A 24,556-nucleotide genomic window follows, 5' to 3' on the forward strand; every position below is an offset into this window, starting at 1 on the left:
ACATAACTGTAGCATAATACCACAGCCAGGAAATTGACATTGACACAACCCATCAGCCATATTCACGTTTCACCAGGTTTTCATGCACTCATCTGTGCGCTTCCCTTTTATAGCTGTGGCCATTTCTTTCCAACCTCTGGCAACCACTAATCTGTTCTGCATCTTGATTATTATGTCATTTCAAACATGCTGTATAAGTGGCATCATACAGTATATAACCTTTGGAGACTGTTTTTTTTTTCACTCACCATAATTCCCTTGAATATCTTTTGATCTCTGGATAATTGGGGTGCCTGAATGGCTCAGTCAGTTAAGCGACTCTTGGTTTCAGCTCAGGTCATGATCTCACAGTTTCGTGAGTTCGAGCCCCATGTCAGGCTCTGTGCTGATAGTGTGGAGTCTGCTTGGGATTCTGTCTCCTCTGTCTCTGCCCCTCCCCCACTTGTGCTGTCTCTGTTTCTCTCAAAATAAATAAATAAACTTAAAAAAATTTTTTTTGATCTCTGGATAATATAATTTTTGAATCTGGTCTCTTAATTTGGGTACAGGACAGTCTAAGTTGTGCTTTTTTCATAGGTAACTAGAATTTGTTACTGATACTGGAGAAAACAAAGTTATTTTACTGTTGGTGGTAGTTTGGAAGATTTGATAATGCCAGAAAAGTACAGGAAGAAATTAAATGTACTCACATAATATTTAATGTGCTGATTTTTATAAACCTCATTTTTCTTTGAATAAGCAAATAAAGCCTAAGCTCCCTTGTGTTCTGGGATACTGACTTTCCCATGTTATCCATGGTTATTAAGATGTTACACAGGAACTCTATCATTGTCAAAATACTATTGGAGCTATTGTGGAGGATATCACAGCCCAAGGAGAGATCTCATATATCATGTTGCAAAGTGTTAAATATTTTTTATTAAACTGTCATTATACCTCTGGTAAGAGGCTGTGGAAATTAAGGTCCAATGTTCAATTTTTATTTGCCTGAAAGACGGACCACAGCAAGAGACTGTTTTTCTGTATCTCTTTTAACAGCCTTATTTTGTCCTACATTGATGATTTGTTCATTACCTTGTTCAGTCTGGATATTTAAATGGCCGTGTTTATTGCCAAGGCCTCATATGGAACTTTCACATAGTGTTTCATGCTCTTCTAACAGCTCTGGTCCCTCTTTGTTTTCCCGTGTGTTCTTTGTAGAATGTGAGCCAATAGAAGCTATAGCCAAGTTTGACTACGTTGGGCGATCCGCCAGAGAACTGTCCTTCAAGAAGGGCGCCTCCCTGCTGCTGTATCACCGCGCATCTGAGGACTGGTGGGAAGGAAGACACAATGGCATTGATGGGCTTGTGCCTCATCAGTACATAGTGGTGCAGGATATGTGAGTAGTGCCAGCTTCTACTGCTAAGTGTTCCCATCAGACGATTCCAGCCACTGTCCTTAAACTGACCTTGGTCTTTCAGGAACAGAGCAGAAGGGATCGCAGAGCCCAGACCTCTGAGCTGGGAACAGTTCTTTGCCTTGCTATTGGGTCTTTGCTAACGGTCCTTCAGGACCAGCAGGTTTTCATTTTGCAAACACCACCAGGAGGTTTGGAGCAAAAGCTAGGGAGAGATGCCTTTTGAAACTTTCAGGCTCTTAGAAGAATAATCCTTGCAGAGAATAGCTTTAAGAGCTGTAGTAACCACTGCTGGTTCCAAAACCAGAGGTTATCATCTCTTGCTGTCTGACCACTGTTTCAATTCAGATTCCCCAGAGGGAAGATACTGACCTAAAGTCTAAAGAGAATCATCTCCAGCCTTCTTCTTCTTTTTTTTTTTTTCAATATTGCTGTAATTTTTTTAATGTTTATTTATTTATTTTGAAAGAGAAAAGAGAAAGAATGCAAGCAGAGGAGAGGCAGAGAGAGAGGGAGAGAATCCCAAGCGGGCTTCAGGCTGTCAGCACAGAGCCTGACATGGGGCTTGATCTTGGGAACCATGAAATCATGACCTGAGCTGACCAACTGAGCCACCGCTGCACCCCTGCTATAATTTTTTGGGAGGTTTATTTATTTATTTATTTTGGGGGTGGGGGACAGAAGGAGAGGGAGAGAGAGCCAAGCAGGCTCTGCACAGAGCCCAGTAGTGCAAGGCTTGAACTCACAAACCATGAGATCATTGCCTGAACCAAAATCCAGAGTCCGATGCTTAACCACCTGAGCCACCCAGGCACCCCTTAATATTGCTATAATTTAAAAATATTTAAAGAGATGAGAAGATGCTTATAACGTATTAAGTAAAAGAAACAGGTTGCAAAATTATACGTACAATATAATTCCTATTTTGTGAATATATTTCCTAGTACACCAATTTAAGAGCAGTTTTTCAAGGGAAAGAGAAATATACCACATGAAATGCCTATTATGATTAAATCATTCAACCTAATTTTAGAGATGTTAAAATGTGTCTCGGAATCCAAGAAATGTTATGTGCATTTTATACAGACATGCAGTGATATATATCTAAGCCACATAAACATATAAGTAACTATAGTATAAATACCATACATATATATGCAGACATCATAGATATGTACCCAGGCATAGATAAAAAGTATAGAAGGATATTTTCTAAAGTTCTAGCAGTAGTTGTGTCTGGTTGTTACGTCCTATTATGGGTGATTGTGATACTGCTCTTTTTTGTATATCTGAATCTTCCAGTTTACCAATGAAACTGTATTATTTTTATAATGAAAAAGTCGTGTTGGTAAGAAAGACTTATAATACGTAAATGCCATCACTTATTTTTTTGTTCCCGTTCATCTAGCAAAAGACCCTCACTCTTGCTTCTCATTGTTTCAGGGATGATACGTTTTCAGACACTCTGAGCCAGAAAGCTGACAGTGAGGCCAGCAGTGGGCCAGTCACTGAAGACAAGTCTTCATCCAAGGACATGAACTCCCCAACAGACCGTCACCCTGACGGCTATTTAGCCAGGTAGGTGGAATCTGATCATCAAGCTGCTGAACCTCCACTTTTCCAAGGACTTTGAGCAGCCACAGGCCCTGCAGCTTTGTGGTATTACCCAGTGTGATAAGCTCTCCTATTTTCTCTTTTTGTGTATGTCTAGACAGAGAAAAAGAGGAGAGCCACCCCCTCCAGTAAGGCGTCCTGGCAGGACCAGCGATGGCCATTGTCCCCTCCACCCCCCACATCCTCTTTCCAACTCCTCCGTTGACCTGGGGTCTCCAAACTTGGGCAGTCACCCCCGGGGCCTGCTGCAGAACCGTGGCCTCAACAATGACAGTCCTGAGAGGAGACGCCGGCCCGGCCATGGGAGCTTGACCAATATCAGCCGACACGACTCCCTCAAGAAGATCGACAGTCCTCCTATTAGAAGGTCCACATCATCAGGGCAATACACAGGCTTCAATGACCATAAGCCATTGGACCCAGAGACGATCGCTCAGGTAGGATGCATTTAATGGAATGGTGCATGCTGTGTACCTGGAGTATGATGAAGGAGGTATGCAGGATTTCCTTTTTGTAGCCATGTTGTTTTGTACAGAACCAGCTAAAGAAAACAAAAGAAATGAGCTCCTTCTTTAAAGCCTGACTAAGGGTCTCTTTAGAAGAACCATTTGTTACTGGAAGGACCCAAGTGATCAGGTTCCTATTGATTTAAACAGAAACATGGCAGAAATGTAGGACTCATGGCATTTAAACACATCATTGCTAAGTAGTTAGAAAAGTCTGGAAAAGAATAATAATGAAGAAGGACCGGCCCTACTGGATCCTGAATGCGTGCCAAAGATAATAAAATAGACAAATTGATAGAAAGAATGGAGAGCCCAGAAATAAATAAATGTTAGTGTATGATAAATATGACCCTTTCAACTTAAGACAAACAATGGATTAGTCAATAAATAAATGGAGAAATAATGGTTAGCTGTTTGAAGAACATCAAGTCTGAATCCTATGTCATTGTTTACTTCTCAACAGTTAGTACAGAGGACTTTGTAGTTTTTTTTAATGATTAGAATTGACAGAGTGAGGGTGAAACAAAATTAATGGCTTTTCCATCATTCTGCCATTTTTCCTCTAGTGTTTTTTTTTTTCCCCCCAGCATAGGCCATCAGAAAATATGGTTAACACCAATAACAAAAGAGGTGAATAGATTCAGGGTTTACCATTTTAATCTAAAGCATCTTCTATCTATCTGAAGCTTAAAGGCAAACTAAATTAATCAAAAAAGAGAGTGAATGAGAAAAAAATGAAACAAACATGGGGAAGTATTTAAAATGGATTATTTTTAATAAAGAGTATCCAAGGAGACCTGCACTGATGTGACAAATCTCCAAGCTATTTTCATTGTCCTAACTAAAGAAAATTTTGGATGTAAATTAGATTGTGAGGGGTTTAATGTGTTTTTTAAAAATTAAACCGATTTTAAATGTGCAACAGTTTGTCGGTAAAAATCAAAAAGACTTGACCTTTTGGTTTTTCTCTGTTTGAAGTACCATACAGGGCCCGTTGAGATCTATACAGAACCAGCGATATTTGATTACAGCTGAGTTTAACGATTTGAGAAATCTGTAACTTCACTGCTTATAATAAGCAGGTGAAACAGGATGTAGGGAGTTAGGAGCTTGGGGGTGGGAAGGCATAACAACATCTATTTAACCCTTTTGCTTCTAGAACCAAGAAATCCTTTTATTGTAAATCATCAAAACAGAACTCAACAGATAAACCAGGCTCTCTGCGATCTCTCTGGAGCAAATACTTGTGTAAAAAAAAAAAAAATCCATATGTTTAGCATCAAATAGAAATCACATATGAAAATAATCACTTGGAAAGTGATGTCATCCTTACAAAATGGCCTCCAGCTGTGTCCTTTATTTCTCTTTCCATCTCATCTTCAGATTTTCCCATGAGAACAAGTAAGCCCGCCATCATGGCGTTCATACCAAAAACATGCAGATTCTCTTATTAAACAAATCAGTGGAGTCCCTGATGGGGCTTGTTTTAAAACGACAATATCCATATGTGGTCACTGTATCTTGGTTTATTCGTTAAGCAAACCTTTATTGAGCACTTACTGTGCGCCAGGTCCTGTGCTAGGCTTTATGAAGCAACGTTAAATCAATAGCCAGCTGCTTTCCAAAGGTGCTGACAAGCCTGTGAGGGAGATGGGTATGGAAATCAATTACCATTACGCAGCGCCGTAAGGGTTATGCTCCAGGTGAGCGAAAGAAGCCCTGGGAGGGGCGCCTGGGTGACTCAGTCGGTTGAGTGTCCAACGGATCTCTCGGTTCGTGAGTTTGAGCCCCGCATTGGGCTCTGTGCTGACAACTCAGAGCTTGGAGCCTGCTTCAGTTTCTCTCTCTCTGTCTCTCTCTCTTTCAAAAATAAATAAACATTAAAAAATTAAGCAAACAAAAAAAAGCCCTGGGAGAGTAGAGAATAGACATGTCAGTCAGACTAGGGCAGTGGTTCTTCACCCCATCTGTCTCACACAACACTCCGCCTTTGGGGTTTGCGTATACGAAAAATCACATGATGTAAAATTGTCCATCTTAACCATTTTTAACTCTAGAGTTCAGTAAACTATATTCACATTTTATGAAACAGACCTCCAGAACTTTTTCATCTTGGAAACCTGAAAACCTATACCCACTGAAGAACAACTCTCCTCTCTCCCCTCCCCCTCAACCTCTGGCCACCGCCATTCTACTTTCTGCTTCTATGAGTGGGGGACTACCTCATATAAATGAATCAGGCAGTATTTGTCTTTTTGTGACTGGCCTCTTATTTCACTTAACATAACGTCCTCAAGCGTTATCCGTATCGTACCGTGTGGCAAGATGTCCTTCTTCTTTAAGGCTGAATGATATTCCATTGACGTATATACCACGTTTGGCTTCTCTATTCATCCATCAGTGGAGCACAGTCTACTTTTTTGAAACATATATTTTGTAATTCCCTCTTTACCATCTGAAATACATTGATAGATGATATACCTAATTTGAAAAAAACATATGAAGCTCTAAATATAATATAAAAAAAAACAAGGAAATAAATACTAAAACAATTAAATGTATTTCAGTTAATGCTTGACTAAACTGGAAAACAACGGACGTAGTAAGGTGCTTTCATCTACATATATAATCCATATAAATCTCCTATAAATACAACAATTAAAAACGTGTTTTGATCAGGGCACCTGGGAGGCTCAGGAGGTTAACATCCAACTCTTGATTTTGGCTCAGGTCATGATCTCACAGTTGATGGGATTGAGCCCCGCATTGGGCTCTGTGCTAACAACGTGGAGCCTGCTTGGGATTCTGTCTCCCTAGCTTGCACTCCTTCTCTCCGCCTCAAAATAAATAAATAAACATTTTAAAAGTGCATATTGATGTAAGAGACGGGGCCTGGGCTCAGGTTATCGTAAACAGAATTTTCACCTACATGAATGTCTGAAGGACATTCAAAAGTTGAAGAAGGGGTGCCTGGGTGGCCCAGTTGATTGAGTGTCCAACTCTTGATTTCAGCTCAGGTCACAATCCCAGGGTTGTGGGATGGAGCCCCGCGTCGGGCTCCGTGCTGATCGTGGAGCCTTCTTAGGATTCGCTCTCTCTCGCCCCGCCCCTCTCCCCTGCTCATCCTCTCTCTTCCAAATTTAAAAAAAACAAAAACCAAAAAAAAACGGCAAACAAGATGCGGGATAATTCATTGCATATAAACTATCCAGGACACTGCAAGATATCTAGTATACACGACCTCTGCCCACCAAGTGCCAATAATGCCACCCCTTTATTGTGACGTTTAAACACACACACACACACACCATATCACAAAAATACCCTCCTGCAGGGCGGGACCTCTTCCAGTGAGACCATCGGACAGGAGCATCAGGGGAAAGCCTAAACTGAATTTTGAAGAACTGCTAGGAATTAGCCAAGTACGTAGTAAGTGCCCAAAATTATTTGTTAAATCAGTGAAAGAAGCCTGCTTTTCAATCCCATTCCCATTTATTTCTTGAGAAACTATAGCAGTGTCTAAATTGAAGCTGTCTTTTGCCATAAGCTGGAATAGAATTCTGTATAATCAGTCAGCACGTAAGGTGGAAATCACCAGAAGGCTACCTAGCACCTTAGAACGGCAGATGTCTGATACACGGCTGCAGGCACCGTGGCATCTTGGTCTCCTGAACATGCAGAGCCTAAACAGTCGTGTGAGATGCCATCATCATGCGTATACGTTCCACAGACTGTGAACTTAACACACGATTGCTTTTGCTGGCCTGTCTGCTTTCAGCTGAAGTGTGTGTGCTTCTATACATTAGTGCGAACTTATCAGTCTGTTCTGCCTCTCTGGTGATTTGTCAACAGGATATTGAAGAGACGATGAACACTGCTTTGAACGAACTCCGAGAACTGGAGAGACAGAGTACCGCAAAGCACGCCCCCGATGTGGTGCTGGACACCTTGGAACAAGTGAAGAACGCGCCCACCCCCGCCACGTCCACAGAGTCTCTCAGCCCTTTGCACAACGTTGCCTTCAGGAGCTCCGAGCCTCAGATCCGACGCAGCACGAGCTCCTCCAGCGACACAATGAGTACTTTCAAGCCTATGGTGGCACCCAGGATGGGTGTGCAGCTAAAGCCCCCAGCCCTTCGGCCAAAACCTGCCGTTCTTCCAAAAACAAACCCTACCGTGGGACCGGCCCCACCTTCCCAAGGTCCAACAGACAAGTCTTGCACGATGTAAACTCCAGATGAGCAAGGTCCTGTGGGGCGGTGATTTAAGAAACAAAACAAAACAAAAAACGGATCATTGACAAAAGTCAGTGATCCTTAACTTTCCTTAGTTTTGTGCTTATAACTGGAGATTTTTGGCTTTTCTATGTTCTTGAATGTAATGTCGGAGACTAGCTAAATTAACACGGGCATTTGTATTTTGTAATTTTCTTCCTTTTTTCTTAGTAACTGGACATATGTCATTTTAAAGACAATAGAAACACTTAGATTTACTTGAAAATCCAATGCTGCACCATTTGTCACGAAGGCCACACCACTCTGCTCTCCGCGTCGTTCGGCGCTTCAGGTTTAGTGTAGCCTGGGTGAGTCGGAAATGTCTGGATCCAAAGGCACAAGCGTCTGAAGTCCCAGGCCGTGGAGTATAACCAGTGTTGGTCTGTGGCGCTTGGGGGGAATGGCTGGAAAGTGGTAACGGCATTGTTGGGTAGCTGACAGCGAGTACCTCTGAGTCCGTGCAGTGGGACGAGGTCCCACTCGTGCCCAGGCTTGCAGTTGTCACAGTGGGATGTGCCCAGTGGGTCTCTCAGCCCACTGCCTGAATGAGTTGCATGGTTGCCTCTTTCATACGAGTCACTTCCCTGGGTCCGGATTAAAAGCTCAGAGGAAGGGGTCGGACCCTCTGCAGTTACTTCTTGAACGGAACCTAGAAAAGGGAAAGCTAATCCTCCAGAGCTATGGATGTGACTCCTTCCTCAAGCCTGGTCAGGCCCCCGAAGACTTCCAGGTCCGTCCCCTGCATTCACAAAGGACTAGAACAGTCTAATTGTAAAGACTTCCTGGTTACACTCCTCCACAAGTTCCTTCAGAGGTCTGTTACAAACTGCCTAGAAAATACTTCCGGCTCCCCTAAACCCCTGTGTTCTCCTGTGGAAATGGAGAACGCGGGCAGCACACAAGTCCTTGGTTCGCTCAGCCTTCTCTCCCGACTAAATGACCTCGGTTCCTTTAAACCTGATACAGAGGCTTGATGATCCTAAGGTGACTCCCCAGCTCTCCTCTCCCATTGGCCTCTTTGAGCCAACCAAGAACTGGCTGTGGTACTGGAGTAAGAGCCATGCTGGCCAAGGTTGGGGGGGGGCGGGGGGTCACATGGTTCCAGGAGGCGTTCCTTCCAATTTTGCACCCTGGAACCATGACTTTTTTCTTTTCTTTCCAGGTGGTCTCAACATAACCCAGATAGTCAGGTGAGCTCCGTAAGGTACCCTCTTTCTCTGACATCCTGGCACAGAAACCATTTTCTCTGTGTTTTCCCACTGTCTTAAAAAGGTTGCTTTGAATTCAGCTGTTTTTACTAAGGTACAAATCACCACTCCTGCCAGCAGCAGCTTATATCGTGTGTAAACCTATGAGCATGTTTTCTGCTCTGACCTTGAACGTAATGATAAAGAGAATTTTTTTTTTTAGATAAATGGGTGGCCCAGAACTAACCCCTCTCGACCACCATTGATTTCCTTCTAGCTTTGGTTTCAAACTGGAAGCCATTTGCCTGCCCACCTAAGAGTTGCACAGTATGGACTTGAATCTGTTAGCCCGCTGGTGAATGCCTCAGGCAGGAAAGAATGAGGATCTGTACTAAAAAATCAAGATCATTCCTGGGATCTCTCCCTCAGTTTGCCAGTCTACTCGTTGTAATGCAGAGAGAGATTAAATTAATGACATAGGGTTACCTTTCAAAGTCACACTTCTGATTGCCAGCCAGTGGCCTAATTTCACAAATGGATTGAATCGAGATTTTTTTTCCAAGTATCCAGGTATGGTAAGCTTTTAAATCTTTGAGGTTTCTGAAGCATCCGTTTTGCCCGTTGTGAAAACGATGCCCAGTTCAGCATCTTCTCTACCCCCCTGCCATTTCCCTTGAGCGTTAGTGGTCCTTCATCAACTTTAGACACCATGGAGACTCAACCAGGATTGAGCTCTGAGTAGCACTAACCCTTTTAAACAATCTTCCCAAATTCCTAGGAAATTGAAACCTTGCTGAATAACCTCCCAGTTCTTTCCAGAGTCCACTTGGGTTTCTAGTTCTCTGCTGCTAGATGGGGAAACAGAAGCCGAGAATAAAGGTGGAAGTAATGGAGGAGGAGACTTTAAATCTTTTAGAAATTGAAATGAAAAGGATTGTTAAAAACAGTTTTTCCATCGATGGTGCAAGAGTAAGATGTAAACAGAGGGTTTCAAAAGGGCAGAGGGGTGTCTTCTACAAGTTTTAACTTAGATCTTACTCCTACAAGTTCATGTCTTCAGATTTCTCCCTGGCAGTCCTGCCCAGACTCTCCCCTCTTCAGTGTTTACACCGCTGATGAAATGAGGGTTGCCTTTCCAACCACCAAATTAGGATTCTGCTCCCTTAGGTGGCTGCTCTGGGGCCTCAGAGGCTGTGCCTTCTTGCAGGAAATTTCTAATGCTCCCCCATCACTGCCTTACCCATCTCTACTCTTCTCCCTATACCCCTGTGACACCTTGAGGCCTTCTTTCTTTTTTTTTTTTTTTCCAGTCTTTTTTATTTGTTCCAATTCCCATAGAAGGACATGACCTCACAGGGAATAAGGATTCACCTATTCTTTCTTTGTTTTGGTAAAAGTCTTCAGATTCTCGGGAAAAGACAAGGTGGCCACTTCACAGAGGATCCAAAATAACACCCTGAAAGCTCATTAAAAGCTTCTGGTGCATTCGCCTGGTGCATGGCCTTCTCTACAGCCACACATCTAGTGGGGAGGAGGAAGCATGCAAAGGGTGGGGAGGAAAGGAAGAATCCTTGAGATGTTACGCCCCCAGTTTCAAGGATCATATTGTTCTTCGTGCACAGTTTGGCAAGGGGGTCGTTTTGATGATGGGCAGACGATGGTTCTACAAAGATGATCAGACTCCACTTACGCAAGAATATATATTCACAGCTGATATAACTCTGTTCATGTCCCATCCATAGAACTCACTAAGTAGGCTTACAAGTTGACCTTTTGGTTTGGGTCAGGGGTATTGGGAAAGGACTGATTGATAAGAGAGAGAAAAGGTACTCCATACACATTTTCTGATGCGTGTTCTGTAAATTATTTGAACCAGTCCAGTGGCCCTTTGCAGAGCTCTGTATTCATGTTCAGGGTCAGCGCTATCGGTCAACCGTTTTGCACGTTTTCACACAACATAATCTGACTTTGGTGCCCCTTGAGCCATCCATAGAATAATTTAGAGCAGGCTCCCACTTAATCTACTGCAGGAAGCATGAATAGCTCTCAGCGGATGTAGAGCGAACGAGTCACATTGTATTAACCGAGTTTTCTTTGTACTCTTGCCATTCCCAAAATGGGCTTATAATTTAAGGAAAAGATAAGAGTGGGAAGGATTGTGGTCTCCCCAGCATTTGGGAATGACACGAGGTCTACAAAATGAAGAAATTTTAATGTGATAAGTACAGCCTCTAAAATTCAAAAAGCCCACACTGTATGTTAAGCAACTGGAATTTAAAAACTTAAAAAAAAAAAAAAAAGTAAAGAGCCCATAGGTCTATTGAGGATTTAGAAGACTTCAGATTTGGGATCGCATTCATTCTCGTCCTGACCACAGTAGTGAGACACCGTAAAAGCGGGAAAAGCACTCGGATGAGCCTTGCTCTGAGTTGCCCATCGCTGAGGCCACAGTCCCGGAGCAACTTAGATGCAAAGGCTCATCCGTGTGTACAGTAGAGCTCCCTACTCCAGACAGTCCCCTGAGCTGAAAACCAAACCTCCAGCTGGGCTGAGGTGTCAGGCTTGGTGCAGGGTGACTTTGGCACCCCTTTATTCAGATCAGTAAAACAAACTGGAAATTGAGATTTCACTTACCCTAGTATACTTTCTTTAAAAAAAATAGTCTATGTGGTATAATCGAGATGGGTACCTGTATCTTTAAATTACATAGGGACTTTTGTATGTTTAAATAATTGTACCGGGTTCCATAATGCTTATCTTAGAAACTGTTTAGTAAAAGAAAATATATAAACCGTGCATTTGTGAATGCCCCCTTTAGAGCATTCATCCAAGTTCAGTGTGTAGTGTGATGGTTATTATAGATGTTTAAAGTATAGTAAGTGGCTGTGTAACAGGAGAGACTGCTAAAATTTACCTATGGAATTAAGGGTAACTCCTGCCCACGTAATTAAATCAGTATTGTCCTTTCCTGTCGGTTTGATCAATTGCAGTACTGGTAGCTTCCTGCTTGTGACTGTTACTAATCGTGTCAATGTACATCTGTAGTATGTACATGTGAAAGTGCCTTTCTATTTTAGAGGAGTTTTAGCCTTGCTCTTTACTGTCACCCCATCCACCCCTCCACTCTTGCGTCTGGCCCCCCTGCCCCAATTCCTGCCGCCCCGTCGAGTGCCCCGTCCACCCTTCCACTCCTGCTCCCGGCCCCCCTGCCCCAATTCCTACTACCTATCTGAGCGGAAACTTCCTCCACGCTCTCCCTGCTTCTCTGTGTCCCGTCCTGTGCCTCGGTGCTCAGTATCGTCCGTCTTGCATCCTTGTCCATCATCAGACTGTCTCGTTTTGCTGGTAGCCGTGACTGTGCCTTTCCCGTCCGCAGTGTCCCTGTGTCCTCCCTCCCGCTGTCTCTCTAGCTGCTGCAGCCCACGTGTCACCTGTGATCTGTGCTGCCTCCGTTACAGTTCCTCGGCTCTGAGGCGGAAATTTGGGGGGATGCTTTTACAGTTCTGGAAGAAAAGAAATGTTTTGTTAATCTGTTGTGACAATGCACTTTTATGTATAGTACTGTACATTTTGGCATGTACCATTCCAGGCTTCAATATACAGTCAGGTCTGTTCTTCATGGTGTATCTTTATAATAAATAAGATAGTTCTGGCTGCCTTTGTCTTCTCAGTGATTCTCCGTGGTGTTTTCATTCCTTTCCTTTCTTTTTCTAATCACTGTTAACCCCCTGGAGAGCTGAGTTGCATTAGATGGTGGGAAACTAACTTTTTTTTTAAAAAATGTTTCTGTCTCACTCGCATTTTTATTTGTGCACTTGGAAATGAGACTTCGTGGACGGGGCCTTGATCATGAAGCCAGAGTTTTTCAGAGGATGGCTTGGAGACCCCTGTGCAGTAAGGAAAGGGGATTATGGGAGAGCAAGCAAGCCTCCTAAACACTAGCCAGATTGAAACCTTTCCCTGGAAGAGGGTTCTTTGGCATAGTAGACCTTGTCAAGGAGATCTTTGGTTTCATTCGAATATCCTGAAATGCAGTCCTTAGGTAGAGATTCTGTTCAGAATGCCCCATGTGTTGGTATTTTTTTCCTTCAAACTTTTTTTTTTTTAAACTAACCCTTGAGGTCTGACAGTACATAATAAAGAGTTTTACAAAATCATTCGCAATGTACAGGATTGAATATTGGTAGGAGATGTGGAATTTTTTTTTAATGACACATAAATCAAGGGGGGAAAAAAGATTTTATTGGAGTATAAAATACACACAGAAAAGTGCACAAGTCATTAGTGTAAGAGTTTGCACAGAGTAATACTCTCCTGTATCTGCCACCTACCCAGATCAAATCTCCACTATCCACTGCCTACCCAGGAGATCTGGCCAGGCTTGTGCCTCTCCAGTGTAATATCTTCATGAATTACACCATGGTTTGCTTTGGCCTGTAGTTTTCACTTTCTATAAATGGCCTCATAGTATATACACTTTGTGCCTGGTTCCTTCTGTTGAAATGTTTGTGAAAGTTGTCCATGTTGTTACATATAACTAGTTTCTTCCATTTTGACTGGTGTATTGAATTCTATTTCATGAATTTGCTCAGTATTTCTTGTATATTTCCTGATTAAACTTTGGGTGTTGGATGCAGAAATCTTTAAACATGGACAGAACAAATGAAGGGCGCCTGGGTGGCTCAGTTAAGGGTCTGACATCGGCTCAGGTCATGATCTTGTGGTTCATGAGTTCAAGCCCAGCATCGTGCTCTGTGCTGACAGTTCAGAGCCTGGAGTCTGCTTCAGATTCTGTGTCTCCCTCTTTCTCTGCCCCTCCCCCGCTCACACTCTGTCTCTGTCTCTCTCTCAAAAACAAATATTTAAAAAAAAATTTTTTTAAACATGGACAAATGAATGGGGGGGAAGCTACCTGTTAAAGGAAATATTTTCCCACAACGTTGTGGAATGATGTTGAACTAAGCCCTTGATTGGAAGGGCCTACCCGAAAGCAGGTAGAACCATTTTAGGACCAGAGTTGGATTTAGAGGCTTCCCCACAGGAATGAATGGGCAAATCAGACTATAGGATTATTCCAAGAGAGACCCCATTATCCTGCATCACCCTCGGATCCAAAGGCCTCCACCTGCCACAACCCTCTCCATGTCCGCCTGCCTCCTCACGTCCCTCACTCCAGAATTAGAGTCCCAAAATGTGGCTGCGCCTGGTTGTCAGCTCCCACTGTTCATAAGCCAGCACCCTGTAAGAATATTAGCAAGGCAGAAAAAGGACATTTTCTGGCTTTTGCCTTAGGTAGTTGGGATTCCTAATGTGGAAAATTCCCTAACCATGATCTAAAGCGCCAAAAAAAAGTCCTGGAAAGCCAAAAACAATGACAAATTCCATTGGCAAGTTCCATTTTACTGGCCATATGTCTCCATTTGGCTTTGGGGAAATATGGTCAATATACCTTTGAAATAATCATAGTGACGTTCACGTGTTTCTACCTAGTAGAAAGCTTGCCTTTTATTAAAACAGTCATTTCATCAAGGTTAGTCTTCAACAAAAGAAGCTGGAGATCTGGGACAAGGCTGGATATCAAAATGTCCATGTGCGTGTATGTATGTGTGAGAAAGAGAGCACAAGTGAGCACTCCTCCTGGAGTCCTGAAACAACATGCTTTGTTCAGCGTTAGTGTCTTGAAGGAAGTTATGACATGATCCACAACATCTCCAGCTCTAGGATATTTGCAACCTAATTCTGGTGGCTAGCAGGCACATTCTTCATATTCATCAGCTCTCTATCGGGTGTGCCCCTGGGGGTGAATGCCTGCCTTTTGCTGCTTGGGTGTTCGGCTAAAGTGAGGACTATCGATGAATTACCCTCTCAGCGATAATGCATCGTGTTAATCTTTTGTCTTTGACATACCCAGGGAATATCTTGCGTAAGAATCATGTCCCTCTAAATGAAAGTGGATGGTCATGTCTATAAGCTAGAGGAGAGGAAAGCGTCATCCATAGTCTCGTGGCATATTTGAAATTGTACAATGATGTGACACTAACTAGAAAATGAGATCTGGGGTTCTAGGCCTTTGATGGACTACATCCATTTTTAAAAAAAGGCAACATGATCAGGATTTGTAATAGAAGGTGTGGTCTTTGAGCCAAAGATGATTATTGCATTAGTAACTGAATATCAGCAGATGCGTTGGAAGAAGGAAAGAAATTTTAAGTAAGACAAAATTGTTATCTTGTCCTAATTCAAACTCACTTATTGGACCTCATCAAATCAGCGACCCATGCCTCAGTTTCCCAAAGAGAAATAACCCACAGTGACATTTAACACATTATCTTCTAATCTTGAACGATGCCTATTTTCAGCACAGTTGAATTCATATTCTATATATACTTGTGTACCCCTGTTCGGTTTTTCTCCCTCACGTCAGTTCACATTAGAAGTGTCAGCGAATGTGATTTTTCTTAATGGCTGTAAAATTTTCTAACATATGAACATACCATGATGTACTTCGTCATTTTCTTATCCTTGAGTGAGCCTATTTGCAGGTTTCATTTTTTTCTGTTGACTATTACGTTGTAGTGAGCAGCTCCATACACAGTCATTGTCTGCATTTTTGAACCATAAATTTAGCATGGACTCCAAAAGGTGAAAGCATTGATCCAGAGGTTGTAAGCATTCCCTTAGACTCATGACAAATGCTGCCAGAAAGACTGCACACGTTCACACTACTGCCAGCAACATGAAAGGATATGCGAGTTTAAAATAGCGTCATGTGTCCCTTTGCCAATGTAACAGGTAAATGATAGGTTCGACCTACATTCTTCGGGGTATTTGTTATGTGCACACTCACACTTCCAGAGTGAAAAGCTCCCGGTTTTACTCCCTTCTCTGTCCTAAGTGTCAGATGTATCACTGTTGTGTCAGCTGAACATCAGCCAATGAGGCTTTCCTCGGGCACCTTAAGTTTGACAGACCTAAAAACTAAAGCCACTTGCTCTAATTCCAAAATACACGCTGCTCCTCTGATTTCCGATCTGTTTTACTGACTTTTGCTCTGTGTTAACCTCATTCTGTGTCCACTCCCTTTTGCCTCAACTCTTGCAGTAGCCTCCTGCATAGTTTTTGGGGGTCCGTTGTCTCCCCTTTGCAACAACTGTCTACACTCTTGCTAAGCAGCTTTCTACAAAACAAAACAAACTAACGATCATTGGACAAGCAAACATGTACTACTTAGCAGGCATTGTTTTCAACATGTTAATAGGTGTGGCTGGATGGCTCAATTGGTTAAGCCTCTGACTCTTGATCGTAGCTCAGGTCTTGATCTCAGGGTTGTGAGTTCAAGCCCCATGTTGGGCTCCACACTGGACGTGAAAGCTGCTTAAGAAAATACGTTGAGAGGTGCCTGGATGGCCCAGTCAGTTAAGCATCTGACTTCAGCTCAAGGCATGATCTACCCCTCCCTTGTTTGTGCTCGGTCTCTTTTTTTTTTTTCTTTTCTTTTTTTTTTAATGTTTCTTATTATTTATTTTTGAGACAGAGAGAGACAGAGCATGAGCGGGGAAGGGGCAGAGAGAGAGGGAGACACAGAATCTGAAACAGGCTCCAGGCTCTGAGCTGTCAGCACAGATCCCGACGCGGGGCTCGAACCCACGAACTGTGAGATCATGACCTGAGCCGAAGTCAGGTGCTTAACTGACAGCCACCCAGGCGCCCCTCCGTCTCTTTCTCAAAAATGAATAAACAATAAAAAAATTTTCAATACATTTTTAAAAATTTATTAGAATTCATTTAGAAATAAACATGTTAATAACACCTAACATGTATTGAGTGCCAGACGCCATTCTACAAATACTAAATATTAGTTCAGCCCTCACAGGAAAGCCAAGAGAAAGAGCTACAGAGGGGTTCCTGTCATCACAGATGCTAACCACGGGCAGGGCCAGGGTTTAGTTCTGAGCTGCCTGCTTCCCCGGGGGCTGTGCCTGTAACACTGCTGCATCCTGCCCCCTGGATGATGCTCCTGCCCTTCCCCTCCTCAAAGCCACCCGTGACTCCCCACCGCAGGCCCCGAACTTTGTCTTCTTCCCTTTCTATCTTCTCACCTAACGCGTAGCTGACTAGTAAATCGGTGAAACCACAGTGACGATGAATTCCTTGTCTGCCGTCCTCTGCGGCCTGCCGTGTCAACCCCACTGCCCACCACTTCCTCTCAAGAACCTTTACTTTTCGGCCCAGTCACAGCACCTTCCCCTGAACGCGCCGGGCCTCATTCTCCCTCAGCCTACCTCACGTCATTCCTTACTCTAACGTGTCCCTGACGTCGCTCGAATACCTGCCTGTTGACTTAATGTTTATCCGTGAAAACCCAACTAAAATGTTACGTCTTTCATGACACATGCCCCAAATCTCTGGGCGGCCGTCCCTTTCTCCTCCATGCTTCCTCCCATCAGGCCCTCTCCACAGGCCGTGACTGAACAAGACGCGCAGGCTTCCTGGACTCGTGAGGTATATTTCCTGGTCGGAACACAGGCACTGAATAAGCAAGCCCACAACTATGTCAGCAAAGTAATTTCAGGTGCCAGCACCTACTGTAGAAAGCAAAGGCGAGGCGGACAAGGGTGATAGGATTGAGGGCATCTGGGAGGGGAACTTCAGATGGGACGGCTGGGAGGTCCCCCCTGAGGTGGTAAAAATCTGAGCTCAGGTCGGAATGATGGGAAGAAAGTAGCCACGTGAAAAGAAAGATTTGGCACCAGAGGGAGCTGCTCGTGCACATGCCCTCCACCTCTGCCGGGTCACAGCGCTTAGGGAGAGAAGGTCACCACGACTGGAGCCCGTCAACGAGAGGAACCGGTGATGGAGATGGACGGTGGGCAGAGACCAGGATGTGGAGGCCCTTGGAGCCAAAGTAAGTAACAGACTTAGATGTCATTCCAAGTGCAAGGAAAGCCATCGGAAGGATCTAAGGAATGCAACATCACCCACCACTTTCCACCCACTCTCCAAAACCACAAGGACAGATCACCTCACACTTATTAGGATGGCCATGGAAAGAAAGGGAGGGAGGGAGGAAAGAAGGAAGAAAGGGAGAGAGGGAAGGAGGGAGAGGAGGGAAGGAAGGACGAAAAAAGAAAAGTGTTGTCAAGGACGTGGAGAAACTGGGATCCTTATACACTGTTGGTGGGAATGCCGAGTGGTGCGGCCACTGTGGAAAGCAGTGTGGAGGTTTCTCAAAAAATTAAAAATAGAACTCCTGTGTGATCCAGCAATCCCACCTCTGGGTATACATCCAAAAGAACTGATAACAGAATTGTGAAGAGCTATTTGTGTATTCATGTTATTGCAGTGTTGTTCACAACAGCCAAGACATGAGAGCAATCTGTCAATCAGCAAATGGATGGATAAAGAAGATGTGTCCGGGGTGCCTGGCTGTCTCAGTCGGAAAAGCATGCAACTCTTGATCTCGGGGTTGTGAGTTCGAGTCCCACGTTGGGTGTAGAGATTACTAAAACAGTAATAATAAATAAATTTGAAAAAAAAAAAAAGGATGTGGCATATACATGCAATGGAATGTTATTCAGCCTTACAAAGGAAGGGAGGAAGTCCTGTCACCTGCTACAGCACGGATTTTGTGGACATGATGTTAAGTGAAGTAAGCCAGTTACAGAAAGACAAATACTGAGGTGCCTGGGTGGCTCAGTCAGTTCAGCGTCTGACTTCAGCTCAGGTCATGATCTCACGGTCCATGAGTTCGAGCCCCGCATTGGGCTCCGTGCTGACAGCTCACAGCCTGGAGCCTGCTTCTGATTCTGTGTCTCCCTCTCTGTCTGCCCTTCCCCTGCTCACGCTCTGTCTCTCTCTCTGTGTCAAAAATAAACAAACATTAAAAAAAAAAAAGACAAATACTGTACAAGTCCACTTAGGTGAGGTACCTAGAGTAGTCAAAGTCTTAGCATGTAGAGTGGTGGTGGCCGGCGGTTTGGGGGAGAAGGGTGGGGGAGCTGTTCAGTGGGTGTAGAGTTTCAGTTTTGCAAGATGAAAACACAACAGTGTACAGATAGTTAATGCTACTGTAGTGTACGTGCAAAATTGGTATGATGGTGATTTTTTTTTCAACGTTTATTTATTTTTGGGGGGACAGAGAGAGACAGAGCATGAACGGGGGAGGGGCAGAGAGAGAGGGAGACACAGAATCGGAAACAGGATCCAGGCTCTGAGCCATCAGCCCAGAGCCTGACGCGGGGCTCGAACTCACGGACCTCAAGATCGTGACCTGGCTGAAGTCGGACGCCCAACCGACTGCGCCACCCAGGCGCCCCGGTATAATGGTGATTTTTATGGGATGTGTTTTGTGCAACAGTAAGAAAAAAGATTACTCTGGATGCTGTAGGAATCAGTTCGTGGTGGGGACATAGGATGGAGATGGCAAGAGTGAGGTAGGATAGCATGGTTAAGCACGACAGTGAGAAATGGCAGTGGCGTGGACCAGGTAGCCTTGCAGATGGAGAAGGAGGGATGCATTGGGAGTACATTTTAGAGTTAAATCAACAGGGTTTGCAGACAACTTGGATGTGGGGATAAAGAAAAGGGAAGAAGCAAATATGACTCCCGGGTTTTTGTTTCAGAGCAACTGGGTGGGCGATAGGGACCTTTACTTAGGAAAAATCAGGGAGAGGAAGAGGTCAGCAAGAGGCGCGCAACCAAGAATTCAGGATTGGACATGTGTAAGATGGCTGTTAGACTTCCAAGGGGAGACATCTAGGAGGGCAGCGGATCTGACTCAGGGCACATATTTCTGGTCAGAAGATGCTAGTTTGGTATTTAAAGGTGTGAGACTGGAGGAGATCTCCTAGAAATAGGGAAGAGGGCAAGATCCCAGAATCAGGCCGCAGTAGAGCCCCAACTTGCCGAGCTTTGGTGGAACGAGGGGTGAGCTGGCGAAACTGGGAGGAGCAGCCGACGAGGAAGGGGAAGACCGGGAGGGTATAATAGTATGTTATGTAATGTTATCGGGGCCAGAAGCACTGTCCTCTCTGCTTAGGAAATTCATAAAACTTTCTGGGATGTCAGGGTGCTTTATCGTCTCACCTCGCGGAGATCACTTCTTCAAAGAGCCTTCTCCTGATCCCCCGACCTAAAGACATGCCCCTTGCCACCTGCCCTAGTCTCAGACATGACACTGACTCTGGCTATTATTAGACAATAAAAATCCTTATGATCATTTTAAGTTATAAACAGTCTTAATTCACTCGTTTATGATGTTTGATCCCATGTAAATCTTGCATTGAATTTGAACGAACATTCTCTTCCCCAACTCCAGCTGGGGTCAGCCACAGAGGGGGAGCCAAGACCTAGGAGAGAAGAGGGGGCAGGAAAGTTCTTACTTGATCGGTACCATCTGCTTCAACTGGCCTTGTGCTTACACCAGAGCCAAACATGGGCTCTTTCCTTAAAGAAGTGCTTTGGTGAGTTTTTGGAGAAGCCCGACCCCATGGGTCTCTGCGGGATTTCCCCCCACAAGTCCCCTGATGTATCTCTCTTCTGGCTGTTTGCTTATTGTTTCCTCAACAGGCGGGAATCCAGCTCAGGTCTGCTAGGTTCTCTTCTCACCTCCAGACAGTCCTTTGACCAAGACCTAAGGTGACGCTAACTCAGCCTTCTTTTGCATAGAGCTTGGCCCACTTCATGCATTCTATGCCCTGCAGCCCCTGGAAGTGCAGAGAGCCCACACTGCCACTTCATCAGCACCTTACCCCAGAGATCTCAAAAAGAAAGTCAGACTCCGCTCCACAGTGTCCCTCAACTGTAGGGGATATGTATCAAACTTTTGGGGTTGCCCATAGATGCTCTTCTCACTAAAGTAGAAGTGAGCACCAGGCACCCCAATCTTCTCCTTTGAGGGGTGCTCACAGCACACCCACTCTTCTCTGTAAAAGCCTCTTCGTAAATCAATTTCCTAATATCCAGAGTCTGTATACCACTAGAGGAGAGAGGCTTTCACAGGCTTTTAATGAAATTGTTTGAAAATGTGCATGTTGATTTGGTCTCATACGTTGGAATATGATGTTTTGGTCCCTTGATGGAGCTTCCATTTTTATATCCTGTTACATAGTAGTAAATCCTATATGAAGAAAATAAAGTAGGATAACAGAGTAAAGGGAGATTGGGAAGTGCTGTTTTATTTTATTGCAGAATAAAATGGGTTTTTTTTAAAATGGGTTTACTTTAGAAAAGGTAATACAGCCACATGAACCCGAGACAAAAATATATTAAAAGACAGCGAAAGTCTCCTTCCCATCCCTGCCTCCCCCATTCACCTGTGTCTCCCCACTCATCCTGCCTAAGTAACCTGTCTAAATGCTTTTTTGTGTGTCATTACTGTCTCTTTATATAAGCAAGCAAACACAAGCATGAATTATTCTTATTTTAGCCCCTCCTTGCACAAATGGTAGGATGCCACCCATGCTGTTTCGCACTTTGTTTTTTTTTACCTCATTGTATATCTTGGACATTTCCCATATCAGGACTTGGAGATCTTCCTCACTCTCCTTTAAGGCTGCGAAGTTAAGTAAGTAGTCCATTGTATGAATGTTCTGTAATTTATTTAACCTGTCCCCTATTGAGGAACATTTAGATAGTTTGCAATCTTTTGTTACTTCAGATAATGTTGCAACAAATAACTTTATACTTATGTCATTTCCCATGCATGTAAATGTATCGGTAGGATACTTTTCTAGGGGTGGGATTACTGGGCCAAAGGGAATGTGTGTTTGTGATCCCGGTCACTATTGCCAAATTGCCCTGCTAAGGGGCAGTACCAATTTATCTTCCCATCAGCCTGTATCCAGGATGCTTATTTGGCAGGTTGTTGGGGCAGCCTCTCCATAGAGTTCACATTTGAGCAGCAATCTGAATATCAAAAAGGAGCCATCCATGTAAAAATCTAAGGGAAGATCATTCCAGGTAAAAAGAGCTGGGGGAAAGGTCTGAGGCGGAAATAAGTTCCTCATGTTGGAGGACCAGCAAAACTGCCAGTGTGGTGGGTATGTCACGAATCGGGGGGGGGGGGGGGGGCCATGAACAAGACAGGTTGACGGATGTAACGGGAGCTGGATCGTGCAGACCCAGGTTGGGAGTCTGGATTTTATTCCACATGGCATGGGAAGTCATCATAGGCGGGTTGAGTGGAGAAGTGGAGTGATGTGTTTCCATGTCAGAAGATTATTGACTGCTTTTTTAAAATGTCTGTAACTGTCTTGCTCATCAGAGCAGACCAAATTCCTAATAAATACAATGTAAACATCCATCCTAAAAGCCTCTTCTCAGCAGAGATCCAATAAAACTGTGGCTACACAGGGATTAAAGACCAGCCAACTTGAGTGAGGCATGAAGACCTAAGTCACACGATAGGCCCATACTAGGTACGTTTACAAATAAGAAAAGGGAAAGGACGCCCATGTAAATCACAAAGGCCTAGAACCATTATGAACTCAGTCTTGCCTCCAGCTGCATGCAGAAAGTTGACATTCCTGTTTTTATTATGCATTCCCTGGTCCTAGGTTCCTTAACTCAGGAAGACGACCAGAATTCTCTAGTTCATGGGAATGCTTCTCCTGACCTGGGCTTATCCTGCCCTGAGCTTACGTCGTTCTCCCTTTCGGGTTCTGTATCCATGATATAATGGCAAAAGGACAAACAGAAAAGTTACATGTTCACAAGTCGATATATCTTGCACAGTTTAAAATAACATTGAATTTTAAGCCAACTCTCTAGGGCTTTCCTTAGAATAGCCAGAAGCGAGACAATGATTTCCTCTGTCCTAACAGTTGGACAGGGTGGCAAATGCCCCCAAACAGACGCTGAGTTCGGGAAAGGTATTTCCTTCACCCATTAGGCCGGCGATGGAATAGATATATCGCAGTATATTGCCTTTGGCATCTGTTTTTACTGAAATGCTCCTTTACTCCTTCACTGACACTGTTGGGACATCGGAGTCCTGTGCCAACGTGGACCTTTGTCTGCTTGTGTCAGCTGTGACCATTTTCGATTTGCTCCTTCAGAGGACGCTGCTGCCTTAGCGCCCACGTCTGGTTCGACGGCAGAGCCTCGGTCCGGCACTGCGCTTGGGCACAGCTCTCTGAGGCCGGCGACTGCTCAGCTGTTGGGGCCTGCCTCCCACACTCAGCATGTGAACACTGGAAGGAGCCAGACAACTTCTACATCCCGTAAGTACTCGGAAGCCAGAAGGAGCTCTATCGAGGGGGAGGAATGAGAGCCTGGAAAGGAATAGTTCCACTTTTGGAAATGCTGCTGTGTCTGGCGGCTGGGGGTTGGGGCTCAGGCAAGTGAACTGGAAAAAGGACGTATCCCACCTTCTAACTGGATGGCTTAACAGTAACCTTCTCTCTTCACGGTGACCCATAGTTCCGTGTCGAGAAGTTCCTGGTGATTGTCTTAGAGAAACTTCCCCCTACCCCCATCCTGCCTTGTCAAGACTCAATTATAAACATTCTAAATGTATTTCTCAATTCCACTAGACTTTTTACACTCATGACCTGCATTTGCCCTACATATGAATTCCTGTTTTGAAATTTTCTCTATTTAATGTGAATTATTTCCAGAGCCCATAGGTGGTTTTTCTCATAATCAGATACTTTTGAACCTTCTTTTACCCATCTGTATCCCTGGGATACTTGGTTCTCTGGCCATAAAACTTACTCTTCATGAGCATACTTCTATCCTAAACAAGCTATATTATTGCTTTTCTTTTTCTAAGTGGGAATTCATGAGCTATTATGAGTGGTAATTTTCCTTGTTTGGGTCAGCGTTTTATCTCTTTAGTCAGCTATTTGTGGCTGTGTATTTTAATTTTTTTTAACGTTTTATTTATTTTTGAGACAGAGAGAGACAGAGCATGAACAGGGGAGGGTGAGAGAGAGAGGGAGACACAGAATCTGAAACAGGCTCCAGGCTCTGAGCTGTCAGCACAGAGCCCGATGCGGGGCTCGAACTCACAGACTGCAAGATCATAACCTGAGCCGAAGTCGGACGCTTAACCGACTGAGCCACCCAGGCACCCCGTGGTTGTGTATTTTGCTTCACACCATGGTAAACAAGTTTCCTAATTTCTGAGTATATTAATTTTTTTCCTTGAACGTTTTTGTTGCTGGTGTTCAAATAAGAAAAACCAGGAGCACTGAGTGGCTCATTCAGTTGAGCATCCGACTCTCGATTTCAGCTCAGGTCATGATCCCAGGGTCGTGGGATTGAGCCCCTTGTCAGGCTTCATGCTAAATGTGGAGCCTGCTTAAGATTCTCCCTCTCCCTCTCCCACTCCCTTTCGCTCTCCCTCTCCCTCTCCCTCTCCCTCTGCCCCTCTACCCTGCTCATGCTCGCTCGCTCGCTCTCTCACTCACTAAAATAAAAGTATAAATTAAAAATAAGGAAAACTAAAATACTTTTAAGAGAAAATGAAACACTGTCTCCTATTTTGCCCCTAAAGACTGAAGTGATTAAACCACCATGGTTAAGTTCTAGCTGTGTCTTTTCCAAGCCATTTCTTCTTGAGATGGCGAATGT

The 24,556-nt window shown here is 44.1% G+C and overlaps 1 protein-coding gene across 3 annotated transcripts in view; it reads left to right on the plus strand.

Moving 5' to 3' along the window:
• SRGAP1 (SLIT-ROBO Rho GTPase activating protein 1) overlaps window positions 1-12,631 on the plus strand; it is a 284,852-nt gene extending 272,221 nt beyond the window's left edge. For all 3 annotated transcript variants that reach the window (XM_047865066.1, XM_047865065.1, XM_047865067.1), the window contains exons 19-22: window positions 1,201-1,381; window positions 2,843-2,977; window positions 3,111-3,450; window positions 7,372-12,631. In XM_047865066.1, coding sequence (XP_047721022.1) covers window positions 1,201-1,381; window positions 2,843-2,977; window positions 3,111-3,450; window positions 7,372-7,749 — 1,034 coding nt within the window. In that variant the 3' untranslated portion in view covers window positions 7,750-12,631. The remainder of the gene's footprint in view (window positions 1-1,200; window positions 1,382-2,842; window positions 2,978-3,110; window positions 3,451-7,371) is intronic.
• Window positions 12,632-24,556: the final 11,925 nt, after the last annotated feature.

The sequence above is a fragment of the Prionailurus viverrinus genome, chromosome B4, assembly GCF_022837055.1.
Source record: "Prionailurus viverrinus isolate Anna chromosome B4, UM_Priviv_1.0, whole genome shotgun sequence".
In the NCBI taxonomy this organism is placed as follows: Eukaryota; Metazoa; Chordata; class Mammalia; order Carnivora; family Felidae; genus Prionailurus; species Prionailurus viverrinus.